The following is a 20,610-nucleotide window of genomic DNA, read 5'->3' as shown; positions in this document are numbered from 1 at the left end:
TCTAAATTCTGATATTTTGCTACTAGTTTGGTGCAGACTATAGTTACTATAGCATGATAGGAGCATGTTTTTGGTTGTTCCGAATGCAGAAGGTCATGTTTGACGATTAGGTTTTTTATCGATGAGTAAGCGGTTGCGGCGAGTAACCGTCAACATGCTTCCAATTTTGAAGGTTCAATGTCGTAGTAGTTTTTTCATAAGCGTAAGAAATTATATCGAACAAAAAGTGAAGGGATGTATTTATCAGAGCAGTTTGAAGGATAACGAATGTCTCTACCGGATTACTCTTTCATGTTAATGTTTCAACGTTGCTTGGCCCAAAATTCTCATATAAAAATTGCCAATAAATTTTGTTAACAAGCAAGCACACTTGCAAAAATAGTATCGAGGAGATTCGCTTTCTATTCCATGTTTTTGGTTTTCACACTTTCTGGTTTTTAACATTAACATTAACCTTCCGTTGCTTGCTATTAAAAATCCTTTTAAAACTTTATTATATTTGCCGACTATGCCTTTGAATCCTTAGTAAGAAAAAATGTACACAAACTGCCAAATTCAACGGATCATTTTTATTTGTAATGAAATTGGTTTTGAAATATAATTTATACTTTTAAATATAAGTCAAAAGATTGTAATACTTTTTATTATAACTACTTTCTTATATTTTATTTCAGACTGGAAAAGCCCCCTACTATTTAGGAGCACAAACTTTGCCCAGAGGAATGTATTCAGATAGAAACAAGAGCACAACTGGTAAGTCAATTTTTCGCATCTACTTGTACTTTATACAGGTTGTAGGTTCATACAGTCTAGATGACAATGAGTTAAATGTAGTTGAAAATTGGTCATTGTACCAACGACTTAGAATGACTAAAATACGGCTTTTCTTTCTTATTTGTATGGCTCACGTAATAGTCACCATGTGAAACACAAAATTGAATTTTATTTACCTTTATTATGGCATAACTTAGTTATTATTTACAGTACTGTAGTTTCTACAGTATCTAATAGCCTTGAGCATTCGGAATCTAGTACCAACCAGAGAAGTTTTGTCACTTGCATTCCACGCCTCCATCAGTCTCCCTTGACTATGAACACTGCAGCACAAGATTGACCAATAAATTAAAACACTTGGAGGTAGGTTGACACTTGCGATTGAAAATATGAAGTCATGATCAAGGCACACGCTCGTGCGTCGCGGTTCCATTCATCAAGAGCGAGCTCCACGCGTGGTCGAGCCGCGTGCAGTTAAAAAACGAGCGTTTTGCGCGTTTTGAAATTACCTTCCCATACTATAATGATCGCAGATGGTTGATCTAATTTTGTTATTAAATGTTATCGATCTTGTTCAGCTTGGCGGGTTCACGTAACGTTTGCAGCGGGCATGTGTTTTGCTTCATCTCCGTTGATTGCAAATTGTTCGATTTAGAAGCAGGCGAAATGAATCGTGCATAGACACGTGCCAATGCGACAAGAGGCAGTGAGAAGACTGTCATGTGTTGATTTTCATTTTCCCTACATCAGTTCAGCTGTAGAGATTTAATTCATTTTGAATCATTTCGATTAGTCAATACTAATTGAGTTGTCTCAATTCCGAAGTATATGATTGGCTTGACACGAATTCATTTTGCACAAACATTCTCTTAAGTTATCTTTATATACAGGCAGAAAATTTGAAAATTGTATATTCGATTTCGTATAAAAAAATCGTGACTTTCTTCGTTTTTCTTTACTTTCACTGAATTATAATTTCACTGCACGGACAAATCTCTTTCTCTTTCGTTCTTCATGAAATTTGACGTTTACTGGCCTAATTTTCTTTGCAGTGAGAAAGAGACAATACAGTCCGTGCAGTGCCCTATAGTGTTTACGTTATGCTACATAAAATGAAAATTTGGTTCTAAGAAAGTGAAAAGCGATACATATGTACTTAGTTGCACCGATTCGCCAATTCCGTAATGTTTGTTTGTTTAATATACCAAACTTTTTTTTTCCAAATTTCATTCCCTTAATCCCCCTTCTATCACACGCTCCATATTATTCGATACGAGGAGCCCCTCCTTAGTCGTGCGGTGAAATGCGCGGCTATAAAGAAATACCATGCTGAGGGTGGCTGGGTTCGATTCCCGGTCTGGTCTAGGAAATTTTCGGGTTTCTCGACTTCCCTACATATAATACACAAATGCAAAAATGGTAACTTGGCTTAGAAATTTCGCAGTTAATAACTGTGGACAGCTTAACGCACACTAAGCTGCGAGTCAGCAATATACCAGGAGAATGTAATGCCAATGAAGATATTCGACATTTTTACTTAAATCAAAAACATTTATTTTTTTAAAAGACCCGCACTATTAAGCTTCTGTGATTCGGCTCATATTCGTGTAACCAAAATGTCATTTGAAAGACCCGACGAACATCGTTTTGCCTAAAATTGAGTTCTGCAGAAATTTTTGTTTCATGTGTATGGGAGCCCCCCTGTCCAGATAGGAGAGGAGTTTCAAACCACCACAGAAACATATCTTCCCTTCCAAAACCTCCACATGCCAGATTTGGTTCCATTTGCTTGATTCATAATCGAGTTATGAAGAAAATTGTGTTCCATTTGTATAGGGGCCCCCCGTTCCAAATGTGGCATGGGTCTCGAACCATCTTAAGAACCTTCCCCGGCCCCTTATACCTCTGCATACACATTTTCACGCTTATCGGTTCAGTAGTCTATAAGGGTCAGACAGACAGAAATTCATTTTTATGTATATAACAAGATTTTCATGATGCTATTTCTTATTCAAATTACAAATTTTGATTAAACAAATTTCCATATTTATTTAATCAAAATATAATGTCAAAATGTTAGAAACGTGTAGAACGTTCTTTCACACTATTTTGTTTCTGGATTATTTTCTTTTTTATGAAATATATCTTTTTATGAAGAGTTTGTTGAATGCCGCTATATAACAAAATCATATTTTTCCAATGAGTTAACTGATTTTCAATCTATTTTGGGAACAAAAGAAATTTAAAGTGTTTGCTTGTTTTTTAGGCCTACCCTCAAAGCCAATCCGATCATATGGATCAAAGGGAAGTATTGGACCATCGTTTCCATATTCACCAGATCAACTTTATAGCATTCCAGGTAAAGCTACAATAGTATTCGGCAGAAAATCTTAAAATTTCAAATAAGTTTGTCATGCACACTTTGAATGTGCATTGTGAAAGGCTTTCGTTTCCGTTGCTTTCTTAGATAGACTATCAAATACATTCACGCTATTTTATTTTATAGACGGATACATGAGCTCGCCAGAACGAAGCGGCAACAACAGAGCATATGAGGAGCCCTATTATAGCCAGTATAGTGCTCGTGGAAATGCAGTAACGTCAATTATTGATGAGGAACAGGGGTAAGTCATCTGTTAATAAAAGAAAGTTGAAAAATATTTCATTTGTTTTTCTTTCTAAATAGTGATGCCAGTTTGGCAGATGATCAGTATGCAATGTACGGTGTGAAAGGACTTGGAAGGATACCACATACTGCGAATCAGATGTACGACCCAACTCGGTAAGATATGTTTATTGCTATTTATCGATTGAACTGAATTTGACGAAAGCTTCAGAAATTGTTATTAAGGATGAGTATATCTGTTCTGGGTCAGGGTTAACAGCTAGTTCGTCTGCAATGATGGTTGTAGTCACATTTCCTACATTGCGCCTTCTTCTGCCTAACGGTCTTCGCTTTTTAACTGCTGTCGATAAAGTTGCACTAGATGTTATTGTTGGATGGAAGTAGGTGGTCCCTGGAAATAATTGTTATAACTTACCGTAAGAAGTTAGAGCTTATAGGTATTGTTTTTACATTACTCACCTTTACTTTTGATTGCTTGAACAATCATACACAGTAAATAGCTGGCAAATGCCAAAAATGATAGGGCAGTTACACTTATTTGAAATATTGATTGAATTTTACTAGGTCTTGAGTCCCATGCTTCTACAGCGCTTCTCCTAAAAATAATAAAAAAATCAGAATTTTAATATTTCAAAATATATAATTTTATATTCAATATGGTATAATGTCCTATGGACCCCTACACAATAGTGGACCCTCCAGCCATATTTTCATAATATAAATATTTTTCTTTGAAATTGCAACGAGAAAACCTAGCTTACATTCGAATGAATGAATGCATTCTAATAATATGATTTCATGCATTGAAAATGCTGTGGAAAGCAAAAAAAGATTATTTTGTTTATAAAATTAAAAAAAAAACACTAGGGTGTACGTTATAGGAATAATGAGGGGGGTCTACTATTGGGCATTTTCCCCTTTTTTAATCAATTCCTAAAAAACATATCTCTAAAAAATGAAAATATCCAATTTATATAACAATACAATATTATAAACTATTTTGAACTTTCGTTACGACTCTTAACCATGACATCTGAACGCGCCGGAAAGATCTAAATATTGTTCTGATTTTTACATGTTAGTACTGAAAGATCAATTGTATCTACTGAAATAAAATAATCATAGTTATTTTTCAGTCCGAACCGATGCCTATTGCCTTTGCAAAGCTAACATGTAGGATTAGGGTAGGAAGGGGCAAGATGAGCACCCTAAGAATGATGCTTTATACATTCTCAGCAAGCATGCTTTTCTATATAACAATACGACAGTTTTTTGTTCCATCTTTCTAACATCTAGACTAGAACGTGAATAAAAAATAATTTTTCTCACTGAAATGTATTAGAGCACCAATATTAATAAAAAAATATTAGCTTTTAATGCGCATTGGCCATATTGAAAAAAAACTGTTTTTGGGATCGATTAATTGGGATCAGTGATATCATAGCCTCATTGAATAACAAAAATCAGTTCAAAACTCCAGTAGTTTTGATAATTTACGCTACTTAACAGATTCAGCGCATACTACATCATAATTGTGGGTTTTAAAAAAGAGTTTTAATGTTTTGTGTATCATTTGATTGTTTAAAAAAAGGTGCTCCTCTTGCCCCATTTGAAATAAGTTATTCAAATATAATTGAGCAACATCCCACTGTAAATATTTTAGATGGCCATAAAATATTCTTTGAAGCCTTATAATATGTGCACTTGGTCAAGATTTGCATTAAAAAAAAAGTTCATGGTTTTAAAAACATTATTTGCTAATGACACAATCCATGCACTCCTACACCAAGAGACCAAAATTTCAAACTGAAAATTAGGATCCAATATCTGTAGGACACGAAAACATACATATTGAATTACAAGAAAAAACTCCCTAATCCAATTTTTATAAATGTGGTCCATCGCACCTATTTGGGTGCAAATTTATTGGTAAATACGTAATTAAATACAGTTTTTAATGACCTGTTTGTGTCCACATTGTATTGCTTCGAAAATTTTAGTTTTCATGAAATATTTGTACTTTAAAAACAGTGACTTTGAAATGGTGTCGCGTTACGAAAATAGTGGTATAGTTGATACTATACAAAAAGTACAATCATTGGAAAAGTAATGTTCCGAATTCTTTTAGTACTCGTCAAGAGCTTTCTTTTCGTGTATTTTTCATGAAGTTACACTAGGTACAAAAATATGGTATCGCGTTACGCGAATTGAATGTGCTTCTGAAATAAGGAACAAAAAGCTTACGGTTTATTGATACAGTATAACAATGGCTTGGAAATTTAGAAAAAGTTTCTTTTAAGTAAATTAGGGCTTGCACATCAATAAGGACTGTTTAGTTTATAAAGAGGACACATAGTATTGTCGATGTTTTTTAAACCATCAATCATTTTAGAAATCATTTTTTTTTTTCGTTGAATATATCATCTGACCGTCTAGAAATGAAATCCAATTATCAAGGAAACAATTCTAACTCAGAAATTTTTGATATTTATAACAAACTAAATTTATTGGATTTTCAGCAGCTAAAATCGTTTATATTCCGGTTTCGGGTGCCACAGGTTTTCTAATGTTTTTGGATATCGACAAATGAATGACAGCGTGTTGCTTTCCGATCTTCTTGATGATTTTGTTGACACGCCGATTTTTTTTTTTACAAACTGTCAATTTTGCTTATGAAAAATGTGTTGCAAAGCTTATGTTTACTCGAAATTTGAGAAGCTTTGACAATAGACGCCATTTTGTTTGATTTAAACTGTTTTATCTTTGGTATTTTTAGCAGAAACGCATATTGTAGAGTATGAATCATTTGATCAGTACAGTATACCGGGATACAAAGTCGCTGCTTGCTTATCACATTCAAGGCACACTGGCGGAGTTGCTATTTATGCCAAAGAATCGGTTCAATTCAAGCTTCAAATCAACGAAGCCTGTGAAGGAAATTGGTTCTTAGGCATTACGGTTGCACGTGGCATGAAGAAGGGTAATTATGGTGTTTTATATCATTCTCCCAGTTCGAGTGACCAGCGTTTTATTGAAATTTTAGAGAACTGGCTAGAAATTTTTATCGATTTTAGTAAACTAAATGTACTTGCTGGTGATTTTAATATTAATTGGTGTGACGAAAATTCGAATCATTTAAAGCGTCTGACTGAGTTTTACAATTTGAAACAAAAAGTTGTTGATTACACGCGTATTTCCCGACACAGTAGAACTATAATTGATCATGTTTATTCTAACTTTGATTCTGTAAACTCAGTTACAGATATTTGTTTAAAAGTAACCGATCATGAAACATTAGTCATAAATATAGAAAATAATGATATAACCGAAAATGATTTTGTTAAATTGAAGTGTTGGAGGAAATATTCGAAACAAGCTGTTTCGGATCTTGTTGCGAGAAACGTGGATTTTCAGGATTTTTCCGGAAACTTAGATCAGAAATCAGCTGTTCTAACGAACGTTCTGAAAACAAGTACCAATAAGTTAATTGAACATAAATTTGTAACTTTAAATAACTCGAACAGCTGGTACAATTTAGATCTTCTGCGTCTAAGACGTAAAAGAGATAAATTGTACAATAGATTTTTGAGAAGACATAGTTGTAACAATTGGAACAGGTACAAGAATGCGCGGAACACGTATTCACAATCGTTGAAAAAAACGCGTTGTGATTATATTCAGAGGAAAATTGATCAGCATCAGAATAACAGCAGGGAGTTATGGAAAATTTTGAAATCTTTGTTGAAACCTAATAGTTCCAATCCGCGGTCCATAACTTTTAATGGCACATTAGAAAATTCTGAACAAGTAATTGCTTGCAATTTCAACGATTATTTCATCGATAGTGTTTCATCAATTAATCGGTCTATCGATTTGGTTGATGAGCCTGATGAAATAAAACAGCCGGTTAATAGTACATGTAGATTTGATTGTTTTCACCCAATTACTTTTGATGAACTTAAAAATATATGCTTTTCTTTGGGCAAAACGGCTGGAGTTGATAACGTTAACGCTAGAGTTATACAAGATTGTTTTCATGTCATTGGACACAAACTGCTGGACCTTATTAATGAATCTTTGAGAACCGGGCACGTGCCGCAGGTTTGGAAGGAATCTCTTATAATTCCTATTCAAAAGTTGCTGGAACGATTAAAGCCGAAGAGTTTCGTCCCATCAACATGTTGCACACATTAGATAAAATATTAGAACTTGTTGTGAAAGGCCAGTTGGTAACATATTTGAATAATAATAACTTGTTAATACAAGAGCAATCGGGATATCGAGAAGGACATTCTTGTGAAACCGCATTGAACTTAGTGTTAGCCAAATGGAAAGAAAACATGGAGTGTAAAGATACTATCATTGCTGTATTTTTGGATCTTAAACGCGCCTTTGAAACAATCTCTAGGCCCTTATTGTTGGAAAAATCAAGCGCTTTGGAATTTCGGGTTCTGCGTATGAATGGTTCAGAAGCTATTTGTCTGACAGAATCCAAAGGACTGTTTTTAATGATTGTGTTTCAAATCCCATGGAAAGTAATCTTGGTGTTCCACAGGGAAGTGTATTAGGGCCCGTTTTATTTATTATGTATATTAATGACATGGGACGGGTCTTACGTTTTTGTAACATTAATCTTTTCGCGGATGACACAGTATTATTCATTGCAGCTAGAAATATCGATGATGTTGTTTCACGCTTGAATACAGATTTGCATTCTCTAAGTAGATGGTTGAAGTACAAACAGTTGAAGTTGAATATAAGTAAAACTAAATACATGGTAATTTCGCGAAATCGATTCATTGATAATGTTTCTGTTAGAATTGATGATGAAACACTTGATCGCGTTCGAGAAATTAAATATCTTGGCGTGATTATTGATGATAAATTGAAATTTGATTCTCATATCAACAATGTCATCAAGAAAATAGCCAAGAAGTATGGAATTTTATGTCGAATAAAAACGAATTAACTGTTGCGAGTAAAATACAGTTGTACAAATCAATCATCTCTCCTCACCTGGACTTTTGCGCCTCCATTTTATTTCTGGCCAATGAAACACAAATATCGAGGTTACAGCATTTGCAAAATAAAGTTATGCGCTTGATTTTGAGATGTAATAGATTCACTTCCTCCTCCTTTTTGTTGGACGCTTTACAATGGTTATCAGTGAAGCAAAGAATTGTTTATTTAACTATGGTGTTCATTTTTAAAATAATAAATGGATTGCTGCCCTGATATTTGTGTAATCGAATTGAAAGAGGAAGTGACATTCATAGATATAATACTAGAAACGCGGATGAAATAAGAACACCTTATTTTTGTATGGAGCTTCACAAAATTCATTGTTTTATAAAGGAATAAACGTATTCAATTCGATGACTATACACATCAAGCGTGCAAGGACACTATCACACAGTTCAAGAGACTTTGTATTTCGCACGTAAAAGCTGTTTTTAAACAGTCATATATTTAAGTTTTGGTATTGACTAATTGTGTATCTTGACGAAGTTTGTGTTAACGGATATCTTTTCTTGAACAATGTAAATGATTTTTTTATTTCATTAGGGCGCTTATAGACTATTTTTGTTCGCCTCGATGATGATGATGGTATTTTATTTATTGATTTGTATTTTTACATTCTTTTGTGTAGTCTACAAATGTTTGAGAATCGCGCGCGAATACAGGTATAAATGACTTTTTACGATTTTATGATCAATACTTGAAACATTTGGAACTGTTTGAAGGATACTATGAAAAGTAGTGAGCTCTCAGATAGAACGCGATTTTATCGAGACTTTTGGTATCTACGGAGAGGTAACACAAGTTTTGAATTTTTTCGAGTAAATTAAATTGATTGGTACTAGCGAGAATAGTTTGAGTACGCGCTTCTTGACGAAACTTTTGGCATCATGCGAGAGGTATCACAAGTTTTGTAACTTAATCGGGCTCGCTGTACCACTGATGATGCTTGCAAAACTCTGTGGTGGAATTCAACTGTTTCTTTTTACTAACTTATGTTTTTTGCTGTACAGCGATGTTATATGTTAATGTTATTTATATCTGTGGAAATAATCGGATCGTTTATTGTTTGCCAAATCTGATTAAAATTGATCATTATTAATTATCTTAAAGATAAATCGTCTAGCTCAAACCTTTGTAGGGTATGTGGCGGGACCATCATCATCATCATCTCTTTTCAAAAATTACAGTTGATTGACAGTGTATTACAATATACGATAAAGCAAACTCTATACAAATTGACCAATCTGTCTGTTTTATATCGTCATGTAAAAGTGTTCTCTCAATAAACTGAACAGTCCTTAGCGTAACATAATTGGGGGTGTAACGGGGTGTGTCATTTGGTAACTGTCCATACTACAAAAATGGGTTACCATACAGAAATGTTACGGAGTGGTGGGAAATTACAAATGTTTGGTGTTGTGTCGGAGTCATTGGGGTCGTCAATTAATAAGTCACGTGAAACTGAGTTTTTTTATTCGAATAAATTGTGAGACTTTTTTTTTTTAAACTTTCTCTTTTCCACGCAATATCACCATGCACTCATATGAGTAAACGTAACGAACAGTTTGCTCTCGAACACGGTTTCCTTCTACCATGTCACGAACCGTCAAACTTGTTTGTGGATGCCAAGTATGATTATATTTTTTTCAATGTATCGTTTATTTGAAAGGTTCATTTGACGTGAAGCGTTACGGAGCCGCAATCATGTTTAATAATACAAAGTTTATCTTGATTCTTAAACATAGTTTTAGCTTTGAGGAACCGAAAGACTCGTGTTTTTTCTCCATTTTATTTGATGATTTTTAATATTTTAGTTAATTTTCCTTTCGTTCGGACAGGTTCGGCATTTTTTATTCTTTAACCGAGATCGTTACAGCCGAGTGCTCGGTCCGTATTTTTTTGCTGATATCCCAGCTGAAAAAAATGTTTGTTTATTACACCGCACAAAGAAGCTGCAGTAAACATACGCCAATTTAGTCGATATTTCAGTCGAACTTCAACAGAGATTTTCAGTCAATATCAGTGAAATAATTTAAGTGTGTTGGTCACCGGCAGATGAAAATATAATGAATAGCATCAGGCAAAAAACTTCACCAAACCACTGAAAGGATAAGGGCCTATCGAAAAAGGTTAACAGAGAGTTGTTGAGTTATAAATTGAAAATTTATTTATTTCCATGTAATGTTAATCGAGATGAACCAGCCTTGAGCAAAAAATCTCGTTAATTAAGACATATTATATCAGGTATCCGAATGAACTTCGCTTTGACTTAAATGAATATACAATAATAAGACAATTATTTTACACCAGGACATAAACACTATTTTCAAAATTGAGTGTTTATTTTCTGAGTAGTGTTGATGAGAGCATAAAGATTTAAAAGATAGTTCAAAGTAGTGCACTCGTTCTTGTGATAAACGTTGGTTGATACATGAGACGTAAACCAATCTTTTCGGAAGTAAATAAAAAGTTGAAAACGGATCACGTAAAAAACGAAAGAAATATTCCTCTTCAACATTGCTGAGCTTCTTGGGCCATCATCACCTTTCAAAATGGTTAACGTAGAAAAATGGCAATATAGAACTTTCTAGTGTAAAAAACCTCACGTCTAGGAGGATCGATCGTCTGACCACGTACTTAAAAACCGATCCGGATCATACTTGGGTGTGACTACTGTAAAAATAGGAAAACCCATTAGATTAGATATGTGATATGAATGGAATTGGTTCAGTTCTAAATTTGTGCCGGTTCACCGTAACTTGGGAGGGAAAGGAAGTGTTGATGTAGTACTTACTTAACGAGAGGCCCCGACTCAGCGAAGCCCCGACTTGGGTCAGGATTTGCCTGCAGCTGACAATATGACCGTGGTAGATCTTACACCGTAACACACCACGCAAAGGTGTCTACCCAGCGTTACGGGGCGGTTCAGTTCTAAATTTGTGCCGCTTAGTCCCTCAAACTTTAATAACCAAAACTCCAGATCGTGACCACCTACTCGAACTACATTCAGCGATAGATGATGTGATAATGTTCTGCGTCGAATACAACATGTCGCATCGAAATAGGCTGAAATTACGTATTCTACCAACGATAAACACGTTTGCGTAACGCGACACCATTTGTAGAACACTGTTTGTCGATCAGCGTAACGCGGCGGTGTTCATATCAATTCAGTTACTTTCATTATAATTTCCGTTTTTCCCGCGATTTTAATTGATAGCCTCATTTCTGTTGATGTATACGAGAAATGCTTAGAATAAATCGAGACTCCAAACCGTATACCAGAGCTAAAAAACGCACTTGCATTTTGAAATGCGAAAAAGTGCAATTCAGTGATGGTGTCGTATTACGCAATGCAGCGCGTTATATTTATCATATTTAAAGCGAAAAATCACAAAATGAATATTCTATCAGAAAGGAAATTCAGTGGGAATAATTATAAACCTGTTTAATCATATGTCCCCGATTTGGATTTGGAATTGGGATTTGGGGCCTGAAATGTGTCGGAGGGGGTCGGGTCGGAGGAGAATCTTTTTTTGGAGTTTGTAGTGAAAAACATCTCTCACCCACCCCTCTTTTTTCTCTAGAGCAAACCTAGAAGATAAGCAAAAATCGTGCCTACTTGATGAATTTCTTTTTCCGTTTCATCCCTTTTTACGCCTCACTCACTTTTCGCGAAAATTATCAGTAAGCAATTACAAAAATTGTATGACCCCAACGGGATTCGAACCTAGAACATCAACAAAAATGACGTTGGGATGCTATCACTATAGCAATACCACCACATCGAGTGCATTAGGTTGTTTGTTCCATAGAGGCTACTCTTTTTGCAATTGGTGATGGCACCCCTAATAAAAAATCCCAAAAGAATTACAACAGTACACTGAAATGAATGGTACTATTGTGGATCACAATAGATTAACATTAAAGACTATTGTTTTCCACCATTAAGCCTATTGTAAATGGCAGTTTTACAATAAAAAAGGGGTTATGTATCTTTACAATAAAAAAATCGATTTTTTCTCGAACAAATTTTTGCCATTACAATTGATTTTATTGTAATTCTATTGCCGACATCTTACTGGCAATAGAATTTATTGTACGTCTGTTGGAATAACAATATGGCACTTTAACTGGAATGATATAAAAACAATAGAATTTAATGCTCATAATTAAAATGTATTGTATTTTTATGATATTTTATTGCAACTCTATTTTATTTTTTATCCGGGACGAAAAGGAAGAAAGGAGTGAAAAAATAAGCAAATCAACTTTTCATGGCATTGCTATTACTAAAAACTTTATTAAAAAATCATTTACAGTTCCGATTTTTTATTAACATGTAGTATTTGAAGCGTTCTAGAACTTTGTCGAACAGGTCATTGTTCTAAATACAAAGTGTAAGCGAAATTCAGCTCTCACGCCACCAATATCATATTTAGATAAATTTCCTGTTAGAAAAAGTTTTCGGGTCCTTTAAGCACAAGGATTCATCGTATTTAGTCCCCGCTACCAACAGCAGTCTCAGAAATAAAGCATAATTAATGTTACCTTACAGACAGTTGAAAGACTCGAATTCCTCTTGTTTGAGGCTAAACTGTATGCAGTGGAAACAACTTTTCAAGCAATTAGTTATAAAACCTCGATACCCGGTCCTAGGCAGAACTGACTGCTGGAAAAATCGAGTTAGGGGTTTAAATACGTACTAACTCTTCATGAACTGGTGGAAAATGGTAGTGAACAACTGAACAAATTCTCTTGCTTGAAATGGTCTTGTAGACAGAGCTAAATCCAGGGTTTTAAGAGTTTCACTGGTGATATTCTAGAAGCAAGACAAGGATGTGGCTAGGGCTCCGATGCATGGCCAAAAACAGTATTACTGTTCTGTTTTCTCAAAAAAGGATTGATTCCTTATTGATAAGGGGCTGTAATGTAATGTAGGTTGATGTAATAAATAAATAAATTAAGGTGCACAGCAAAAAAAAAAAATAAAATATTATAAAAATACAATAAATTTTATTGATGAAAAATAAACTCTACTGTTCCTATATTATACCAATCAAGTTGTCATATTGTTGTTCCATTAGACGTACAATAGATTATATTACCGGCAAAATGTGGACAATAGAATTACAATAATTTCTATTGTAATGGCAAAATTTTGTTCGAGAAAAATCATTTATTTTATTGTAAAGATACATAACAACCCCATTTTCTATTGTAAAACTGCCATTTACAATAGGCTGTATGGTAGAAAACAATATTCTCTGATGTTATTATATTGTGAGTGACAATAGACTTTGGCGTAATTACCATTCATTGCATTTTACTGTTACAATTATTTCTATTGTTTTTCTATTGAGATTTTTTATTAGGGTTACCTTCTCTTTCGCAAAAATTTTAACCCTGAAAAGGACTGATTTGCTTTTGACCATGCGTCGTTTCAATCACTATCTATGTAATAAGCAATGAGCTAATTATTAGTCAGAAACTCGAGAGAAATTAGATCGAATTGAAATTTTAGTACTCCTTATCCTGCCCTGCATTGACTACTGAAATATGGTACCAAAATTTCTCAAAATGTCTTTACACACACTCTGTTCGAAGATTTGAGGCAATGTCCCCGTGCAGTTATAAACTAATTGTCATAAGTATTTAATAAGAAAGATGATTCTTCGGGTTTATTAACAGAATATACCCTGCGTTGCTCGGGTTTGCTGTTGAGTTTTGCACATTTGTTAATTACAGAGTTAATTGCGTCGCCGCAATCTGGTTAAATTTTTGTGCGATTGGGTTCTCTCACAATTCGCCCCAATATTGTATTTTGACAATTTTTGATTTTCAAATTGATACTCTATTCTACAATAGAAAAGAGTAATAGAAAATTGGAGTGAATTGAAAACTCATATTATTCCTAGTGGTACTTTTTTCTCTTGTACAAAAATGTTATTATTCATATCCATTACTTAGCGTTCTGGACTATAGTAACCAGTAGCGGTGCCAGAGTTTTGGAAATGGTGGGTTTCTAGCAAGCAATTCCAGATTCAAAACTGAGTTTTACTACTGTCCATAAATTTTCGGATGTTCTCAAGAACGCCTTGGAAATTGAATTCATTAGGAAATACATCCACGATTTTTCCAGATAATCCCAAAAATTCCTACAGGAACACCTTTGAAAATTATTTCAAGAAATCCGTTGGATTCCATCGAAAATTCCATTTCCTCGAAAATTCATCCATTAATTTCTTCGGAATTTCCTTCCTAACGGAATTTTCAAACGACTTTCTGAACATTCTTAAATTTCTCCAAGTTTTTTTTGGACATTCTTTCAAGAATCCTTTCAAAATTTCTTCCAGGGGTTTCTCCTCCGAAATTACTTCGGAGATAAACCCAGAAATTTCTTTGAAAATTTAAGGAAGGAATTCTAAGAAAATATCAATTTTTTTTCGGAAGTTCCTTTACGTATTTCTTTTGAAATTATCCAGGAATTCCATCGAAAAAATCTCTGGAAAGGCATTTGTAAATTTATCCGGAAATTTCTTAGAAACTTCCTTCAGGAAATCCTGTTAGGAAAACTATTCCTATATATATAGGAAAACTAAATTCCTTCCGAAATTCCCGCAAGAATGATTTATTGTTAGAAGATTTTGTTTCGGAAATTTATTAAAGAAAACACTAAAGAAATTTTCGGATGCGTTTCTAAAGAAAGTTCCAAATGAGTTTCCGGTTAAATGTCCGAAGGAAATCCTGAAGTAAATCGAAAGAATTTCTAAAGAAATTTCAAATGAATCTCAAGATTTTCTTCCTAGAGTTTCGGAAGAGATTTCTTAAGGAACTACTGGACTAATTTCTTTAAGAAATTCTTGAAATAATTGCTGGAGTAATTTCTTAAAAAGTTCGAAAAAAATCCTAAACCAACTTGCTCAGGAATTACCAAAGCAGTTTCCAAAGGAATTGATAAAAACCAATTCTGAAGGAATTCTCCTAAAGTAATTTTGGAAGGTTTTCCTGGAACATTTCCGCAGGCAGGTATTTCCGAAAGAATTCCGACCAAATTTCCAAAGAAATTCTTGAAAAAATTTCAGAAGAAATTTCTAAAAGAATTTTCGAAGAAAATCTTAAAAGAATGCGAAAGGAAGTTTCGAAGGAATTTCTAGAGGAATTGCCGAAGGAATTTCTGAAACAAATACTCTCAAGACGCAAGGATTCCGTAAGGATTTTTCTATGGTTTTCCTATAGGATTTTTTAAAGGAATTCTTTAGGGAAATTCAGAATGGATGTTTAGAGTTACTTCGTTGATTTTTCGAAGAAATATCTTCCATTTCCAACAGAATTTCTGGATCTATTTGTGAAGTAATTTCCTGAGAATTATCAAAAAGAATCGCTGGAGGGAACTCTGAAGGCAATCTTAAAGTAATGCCCAGCGAAATTCAAGAATGGCGTGATTTCATTCAGGAGTTCTTTCGTATATTCCTTTGGGAAATCATTCGGAAATTCTGGAGAAATTACGGTAGCCGAGGGAATGGAACACCTGGAAAAATTTCTGAAATTATTAAAAAGAGGAGTAATTCTTGGTAAAAGTTTTTAATGAATTTCCAAAAGAATTCCTTAAGAATTTTCCGAAGGTATTTTTAAATTCATTTGCCACAAATTTTCGAAAAAAAAATCTTGAGGAATTTTTAGACGAACTTTTATATAAATTCATTAAATACCACCCGGATGAGAACTCTAAGAATTTTTTGGAGAAATTTCCGAAGCAATACGTGAAGAATATTCACAAGAAACTCTTTAGTATATCTGAAGAAGTATGATGATGGATCAACTATCCCGATACTTTTGTTTTTCTTAGGATGAAGTCTTAATTCCAGATTCAGAACAGGATTTTGTTTTACTACTGTCCGGATTTCAAAAGAATTCCCGAAGAAATTTTATAAGGAATTTCTGTAGAAATCTAAAAATGTAAATGAAATATCCAACAGGTATTTTTTTGGAAATTCTATTCGAAATTATTTCATGGATACCTTTAATAATTCTTTAGGAAATTTCTTTTTCAGGATGTTCTTCGGAATTTTCTTCAAGAACTCATTAGAAAAGTCCTCTTAAAATACATTTGGAAATTCCTCCAGTAGTTTATTTGAGCATTCCTTAGGTATTCTTTCGGAAAACCTGTCAAAAAGCGTTTTGGAAATTTAGATTTTTTTCGGAAACTCCATCCAAATTCTTTTTAGAAAATTTCTTCAAAAAATCCTTTAGGAATTGCCTTGTAAATTCCTTTAGGAATTTGTTTGGAATTTGTATGGAAACGTTTCTGAAATTTCTATAAGAATACTTTATAAGGATTTGTGTTTGTGCTAACGTAAGAACTACACGATAAGTGAATACCTACGGAGATTACTTTAGAAAAACCTTCTGAAATTCCTTCAGAAGAATTCCTTTTACGAATTTCTTTATGAATTTCTTTTGAAATTGCTTTAGAAATTCCTGTGAAAATTGAATTAGGAATTCCTTCAATTTTTTAATGAATTGTTTCAGCATTTATTACAGGATTTTATCAAAGAAATTCTTCCAGTAATTACGAAACTTAAGGAAGAAACTCTTGGAATTCCTTCGAAATTTCTTTTGGGATTTTTTTTAGAACGTTAGCAGGAATTCTTTTAAAAACTAGTTTAGGAAAGAAAATATTTGATTTGTGGGCCTCGTGCCCCATCGTGCTCCAGCTTAACTCCACCAGTGATTAGAACAATTGGCGAAATCAGTTTTTTTTCTAGTTTTGGCGTATGTAACTACGTTTCGAGAAAAATATTGGATTTTGTGGGTCACGGCCCCGCCACGCCCCAGTTTAACTTCGCCAGTGATTATAAAAATTGGCGGAAACCGGTTTTTTTTTTCAAAATAGATTTGGCGTACATGTTAAATAATTTCAGGGAAAATGTTCGATTTGGTGAGTCATGTGCCTAAGCTTATCTCCGCCATTGATTATAAAAATTGGCGGAAATCAGTTTTATTTCAGAACAGTTTAGGCGTATGTAATTAATATTCACAGTGGCAAAATTCGGGTTTCTAGTGCGGTTATTTAATATTTCCTTTATTATGCAATTTAGCGTAATGGTATCTTCTAGACATAGGGACACGGCAGGTATTTCCGTCCATCGTCATAGGGGCTAAAACCATCGAAAGGAACGTCTACGGCTAGAACTCCACTATAGCAGAACGTATCTCCTGAGCTTACGATTTGATACGGATGAGTTTCCATATCTGAAACTTGATTATGCATATGTACAACATGTGATAGATTTAGTTCGGAAAAGGTATTGGAGGGTAACTGCCCCTTCGGTGGGGTTTGATCCCACGACCCCAGTTCGCATGACAGGTGCTTTCCCTACTAAGCTACGAAGGACCTCCGTCGTCCACCGACGCTTGAGAGAGTTAGTTCTGAAAATGTATTGCGAGAGATCGGCCGGTACCTGGTGCTGGGAATTTGGTTTCATCAGTACCCGCTAAGCTGCGGTGGACGACGGAGGTCCTTCGTAGCTTAGTAGGGAAAGCACCTGTCATGCGAACTGGGGTCGTGGGATCAAACCCCACCGAAGGGGCGGTTATTCTCAATACTTTTTCCGAACTAAATCTATCACATGTTGTACATATGCATAATCAAGTTTCAGACATAGTAATTAATTTCCACTCCGGGTGGCTTAATACCCGGCATATAGGCAATTAACTTTGAATGTACTGACGGATGAGTTTGTCAAAAAAGTTTCTCTTTTATTGGTTTCGGGACTATGACGAAAAGACGAAAATACCTGCCTGAACCCTATTATTAGTAAGTTAATGCGCTTCTTTGGAGGTATTCAGTATACTGATCGATCCCCCAAAAAGTGAGATTGAAAATTTGTATTTTCCACTTCACAACATATGAGGTTTGATTGTTCATAAAAGTTGTAGCAAAAGTTCGCATGAAAAACTTTGTCGATGACACCAAGTTCATAATCCCGTTACTTTTCGAGATTTTTTACGTTTTATGCTGACAACCCCTTAAAAATGTTTTTTCATCATATCTTTTTCATTTTCATTTCTACATTTTTTTTCATGTTCTAGAAAGTTTTAAATAATATTAAAATACGCTGTTTGGTGGGTTTTGGGACTTAAAAGCTCAAAAAATAATAAAGCTATAACAGTTTTATTGGATTTTTAGTAACAATTTTTAGTACAAGTAACGAACTTAAAATTAATATCTGAACTGTAGAGTTGTAAGCAAATGTAAGGAATGTTTCATCAAAAACCATTTTCTACTATGCAGGGTAGAAATAAATCACCCATCACAAGGAATTGCTGAATCAATGTACCATGCGTCTCCATATTCTTGAACATCGAACATGTTCAAAACTTGTTGGCATAAAAAGTAATAAATCTCCAAAAGTAATGACATTACAAACTTGATGTCTTCGACAAAGTTTTTCAGGAAAACTTTTGCTACAACGAAGACGTAAAGTGGAAAACATATTTTTTCATCTCACTTTTAGGGGGATTGATCATAAGATTGAATACCTCCAAAGAAGCTCGTCGACTTACTGATAAAATGTTTCGACGACGCAATTACGCTAAATCACATAATAAAGGTACTATTAAATAAACGCACTAAAAACCTGATTTTAGCCACTGTGCAGTGGTAGTAACAGTAGGTACCCCTTTTGCTGAAAAAAAACCCCGTTCATTGCAGCTTACGTAGGAAAAATTAATGTATACTGAGTACTGAAAAGATATTCTCACATTTAATTTGCACATACATGCCTTTTCTTCACTGTTATTTATTTATATATTTATTTCACCTAAAATGTCTCAAAATGGTTTTAATATGTCATCATGTATTTACAAAAGAACTCGGACCTTAGAATAGAAGTCAAATAAAAACAGGTAGAAAGCAGAAAGGTAATAATGTTGATAATTGAGCACTATAAATCGGCTTTGAAAGTCAACTGTTAAAACCATGATTCAATTTCAATCCATCTGCTCTGAATAGGTGGGCAGGTTTAATACCTGACAAGATACCGAGGGTGTGTTGCAAAGCTATTAGTTCGCAACGTCCACGCTTGTTCGTGAGTCTTGTCGTGAATATCTAATGCACAATGTTCCACAAAACGCGCTTCCGCGTGTAAATTACAAAGTTTATGTGTTAATGTGTGTGATTACATATTGGAGCCGGTTGCTTAATGGATTAAAGTTAGATGAGAGTAAATCAATTGGTATTTGAGCCGCAAATCGTCCGACATATTCTTTTTAGTTTTCTTATAAACTCTATATATGTATCCTCATAAGAATAAGCGAAATTCGTTTTCAAAACTCAGAAAAGAAATGTTGAGACTATGGACTATTTTTTCAATAGAATACTCCAAGTCCAACCATCTAACTTACCCGCTAAATTCATTAGTAAGTGGTAATGCTGTTATTATTTTATGTTGTTCATTTTCGGCATCTTCCACAAGTCCTTTTCGTTTCTCGAACGCGGATAGAGAAATATTATTCGAACTGATTATGTTTTGCGATATGTCACAAACCGATTTTTGCAGCTTCAAAAGTTGAGACAGTGGTAAATCTCTTAGATATGTATATCCATTGTTGACATTGTGCCACTCACTACCTGGATCACCAGCAATACTCCCGTAATGCACTACGGCCACAATAGTAGTAAGGAAACGTAATCGGAAGATATTCGTTTCCATGTTTGATGTCTATACACAAAATATGCACATTTCAAACTTGGGTTTCTCCACTCGACGAATGCACACGATGTGATACGTTGGATCGCTCATCTTGTTTTGAGCAACATGGATCTCTGTTTCATGTTCTTACGAAAGGTTTATAAATTCAATAGTATCCGACATATAAAGCGCCACAAAATATTTAAATTATGCTACACATCTATGCTTCACGATTTCTATCTCACATAAGTAAATGGTGTACGTAATCTACGGATGTTCGTGTTGGACTGTCGAAGAGTGGATGACAAACTTACTAGAACATGACGCTTTTCATGGGAGAGTGTGCATATCAACTTCAGCTTGCATATGCCCATCTCATGTTATTGCTAGAAATGCTATAGCTCTTAGCGGTGGCTAAATACTTAAACGGCTAATTAGACATAAACAATGTGATTTAAAATAGAGAGTGTATATTAGCCAGACTTATGATTT

At 34.4% G+C, this 20,610-nt stretch overlaps 2 protein-coding genes across 7 annotated transcripts in view; one reads left to right on the top strand and one right to left on the bottom strand.

Annotated features, from left to right (window-relative positions):
* Nucleotides 1-20,610, top strand: part of LOC134211702 (coiled-coil domain-containing protein AGAP005037) — a 107,268-nt gene that overhangs the window by 40,287 nt on the left and 46,371 nt on the right. For all 5 annotated transcript variants that reach the window (XM_062688846.1, XM_062688844.1, XM_062688845.1 and 2 more), the window contains exons 9-12: nucleotides 675-753; nucleotides 3,041-3,133; nucleotides 3,281-3,398; nucleotides 3,461-3,556. In XM_062688846.1, the coding sequence (XP_062544830.1) occupies nucleotides 675-753; nucleotides 3,041-3,133; nucleotides 3,281-3,398; nucleotides 3,461-3,556 (386 nt within the window). The remainder of the gene's footprint in view (nucleotides 1-674; nucleotides 754-3,040; nucleotides 3,134-3,280; nucleotides 3,399-3,460; nucleotides 3,557-20,610) is intronic.
* Nucleotides 3,536-20,414, bottom strand: LOC134211705 (uncharacterized). 2 transcript variants are annotated; one of them, XM_062688851.1, is made up of 3 exons: nucleotides 19,832-20,414; nucleotides 3,860-3,996; nucleotides 3,536-3,810 (listed from the first exon to the last, which is right to left on the bottom strand). In XM_062688851.1, exons 1-3 carry the CDS (start codon nucleotides 20,137-20,139, stop codon nucleotides 3,758-3,760), a joined length of 498 nt encoding a protein of 165 aa, XP_062544835.1. In that variant the 5' UTR covers nucleotides 20,140-20,414; the 3' UTR covers nucleotides 3,536-3,757. The 2 variants fall into 2 exon arrangements, with proteins under 2 accessions (XP_062544835.1, XP_062544834.1); XM_062688850.1 differs by having other exon boundaries at nucleotides 3,536-3,791; nucleotides 19,832-20,412.

The sequence above is a fragment of the Armigeres subalbatus genome, chromosome 2, assembly GCF_024139115.2.
Source record: "Armigeres subalbatus isolate Guangzhou_Male chromosome 2, GZ_Asu_2, whole genome shotgun sequence".
NCBI lineage: Eukaryota > Metazoa > Arthropoda > Insecta > Diptera > Culicidae > Armigeres > Armigeres subalbatus.
Note: the sequence above shows the minus strand (reverse complement) of the source record. Positions and strands in the feature narration are given on the sequence as shown.

Bases quoted from the DNA above. Each gene is read 5' to 3' on its own strand.
- LOC134211705 (XM_062688850.1), bottom strand. From the start codon at position 20,139: ATGGAAACGAATATCTTCCGATTACGTTTCCTTACTACTATTGTGGCC. The intron at 3,997-19,831 runs GTAAGTTAGATG...TATTATTTTTAG, and splicing joins CTTACTAATGAATTTAGCGG to GAGAAGCGCTGTAGAAGCAT. The intron at 3,792-3,859 runs GTGAGTAATGTA...AATTATTTCCAG, and splicing joins TCAAGCAATCAAAAGTAAAG to GGACCACCTACTTCCATCCA.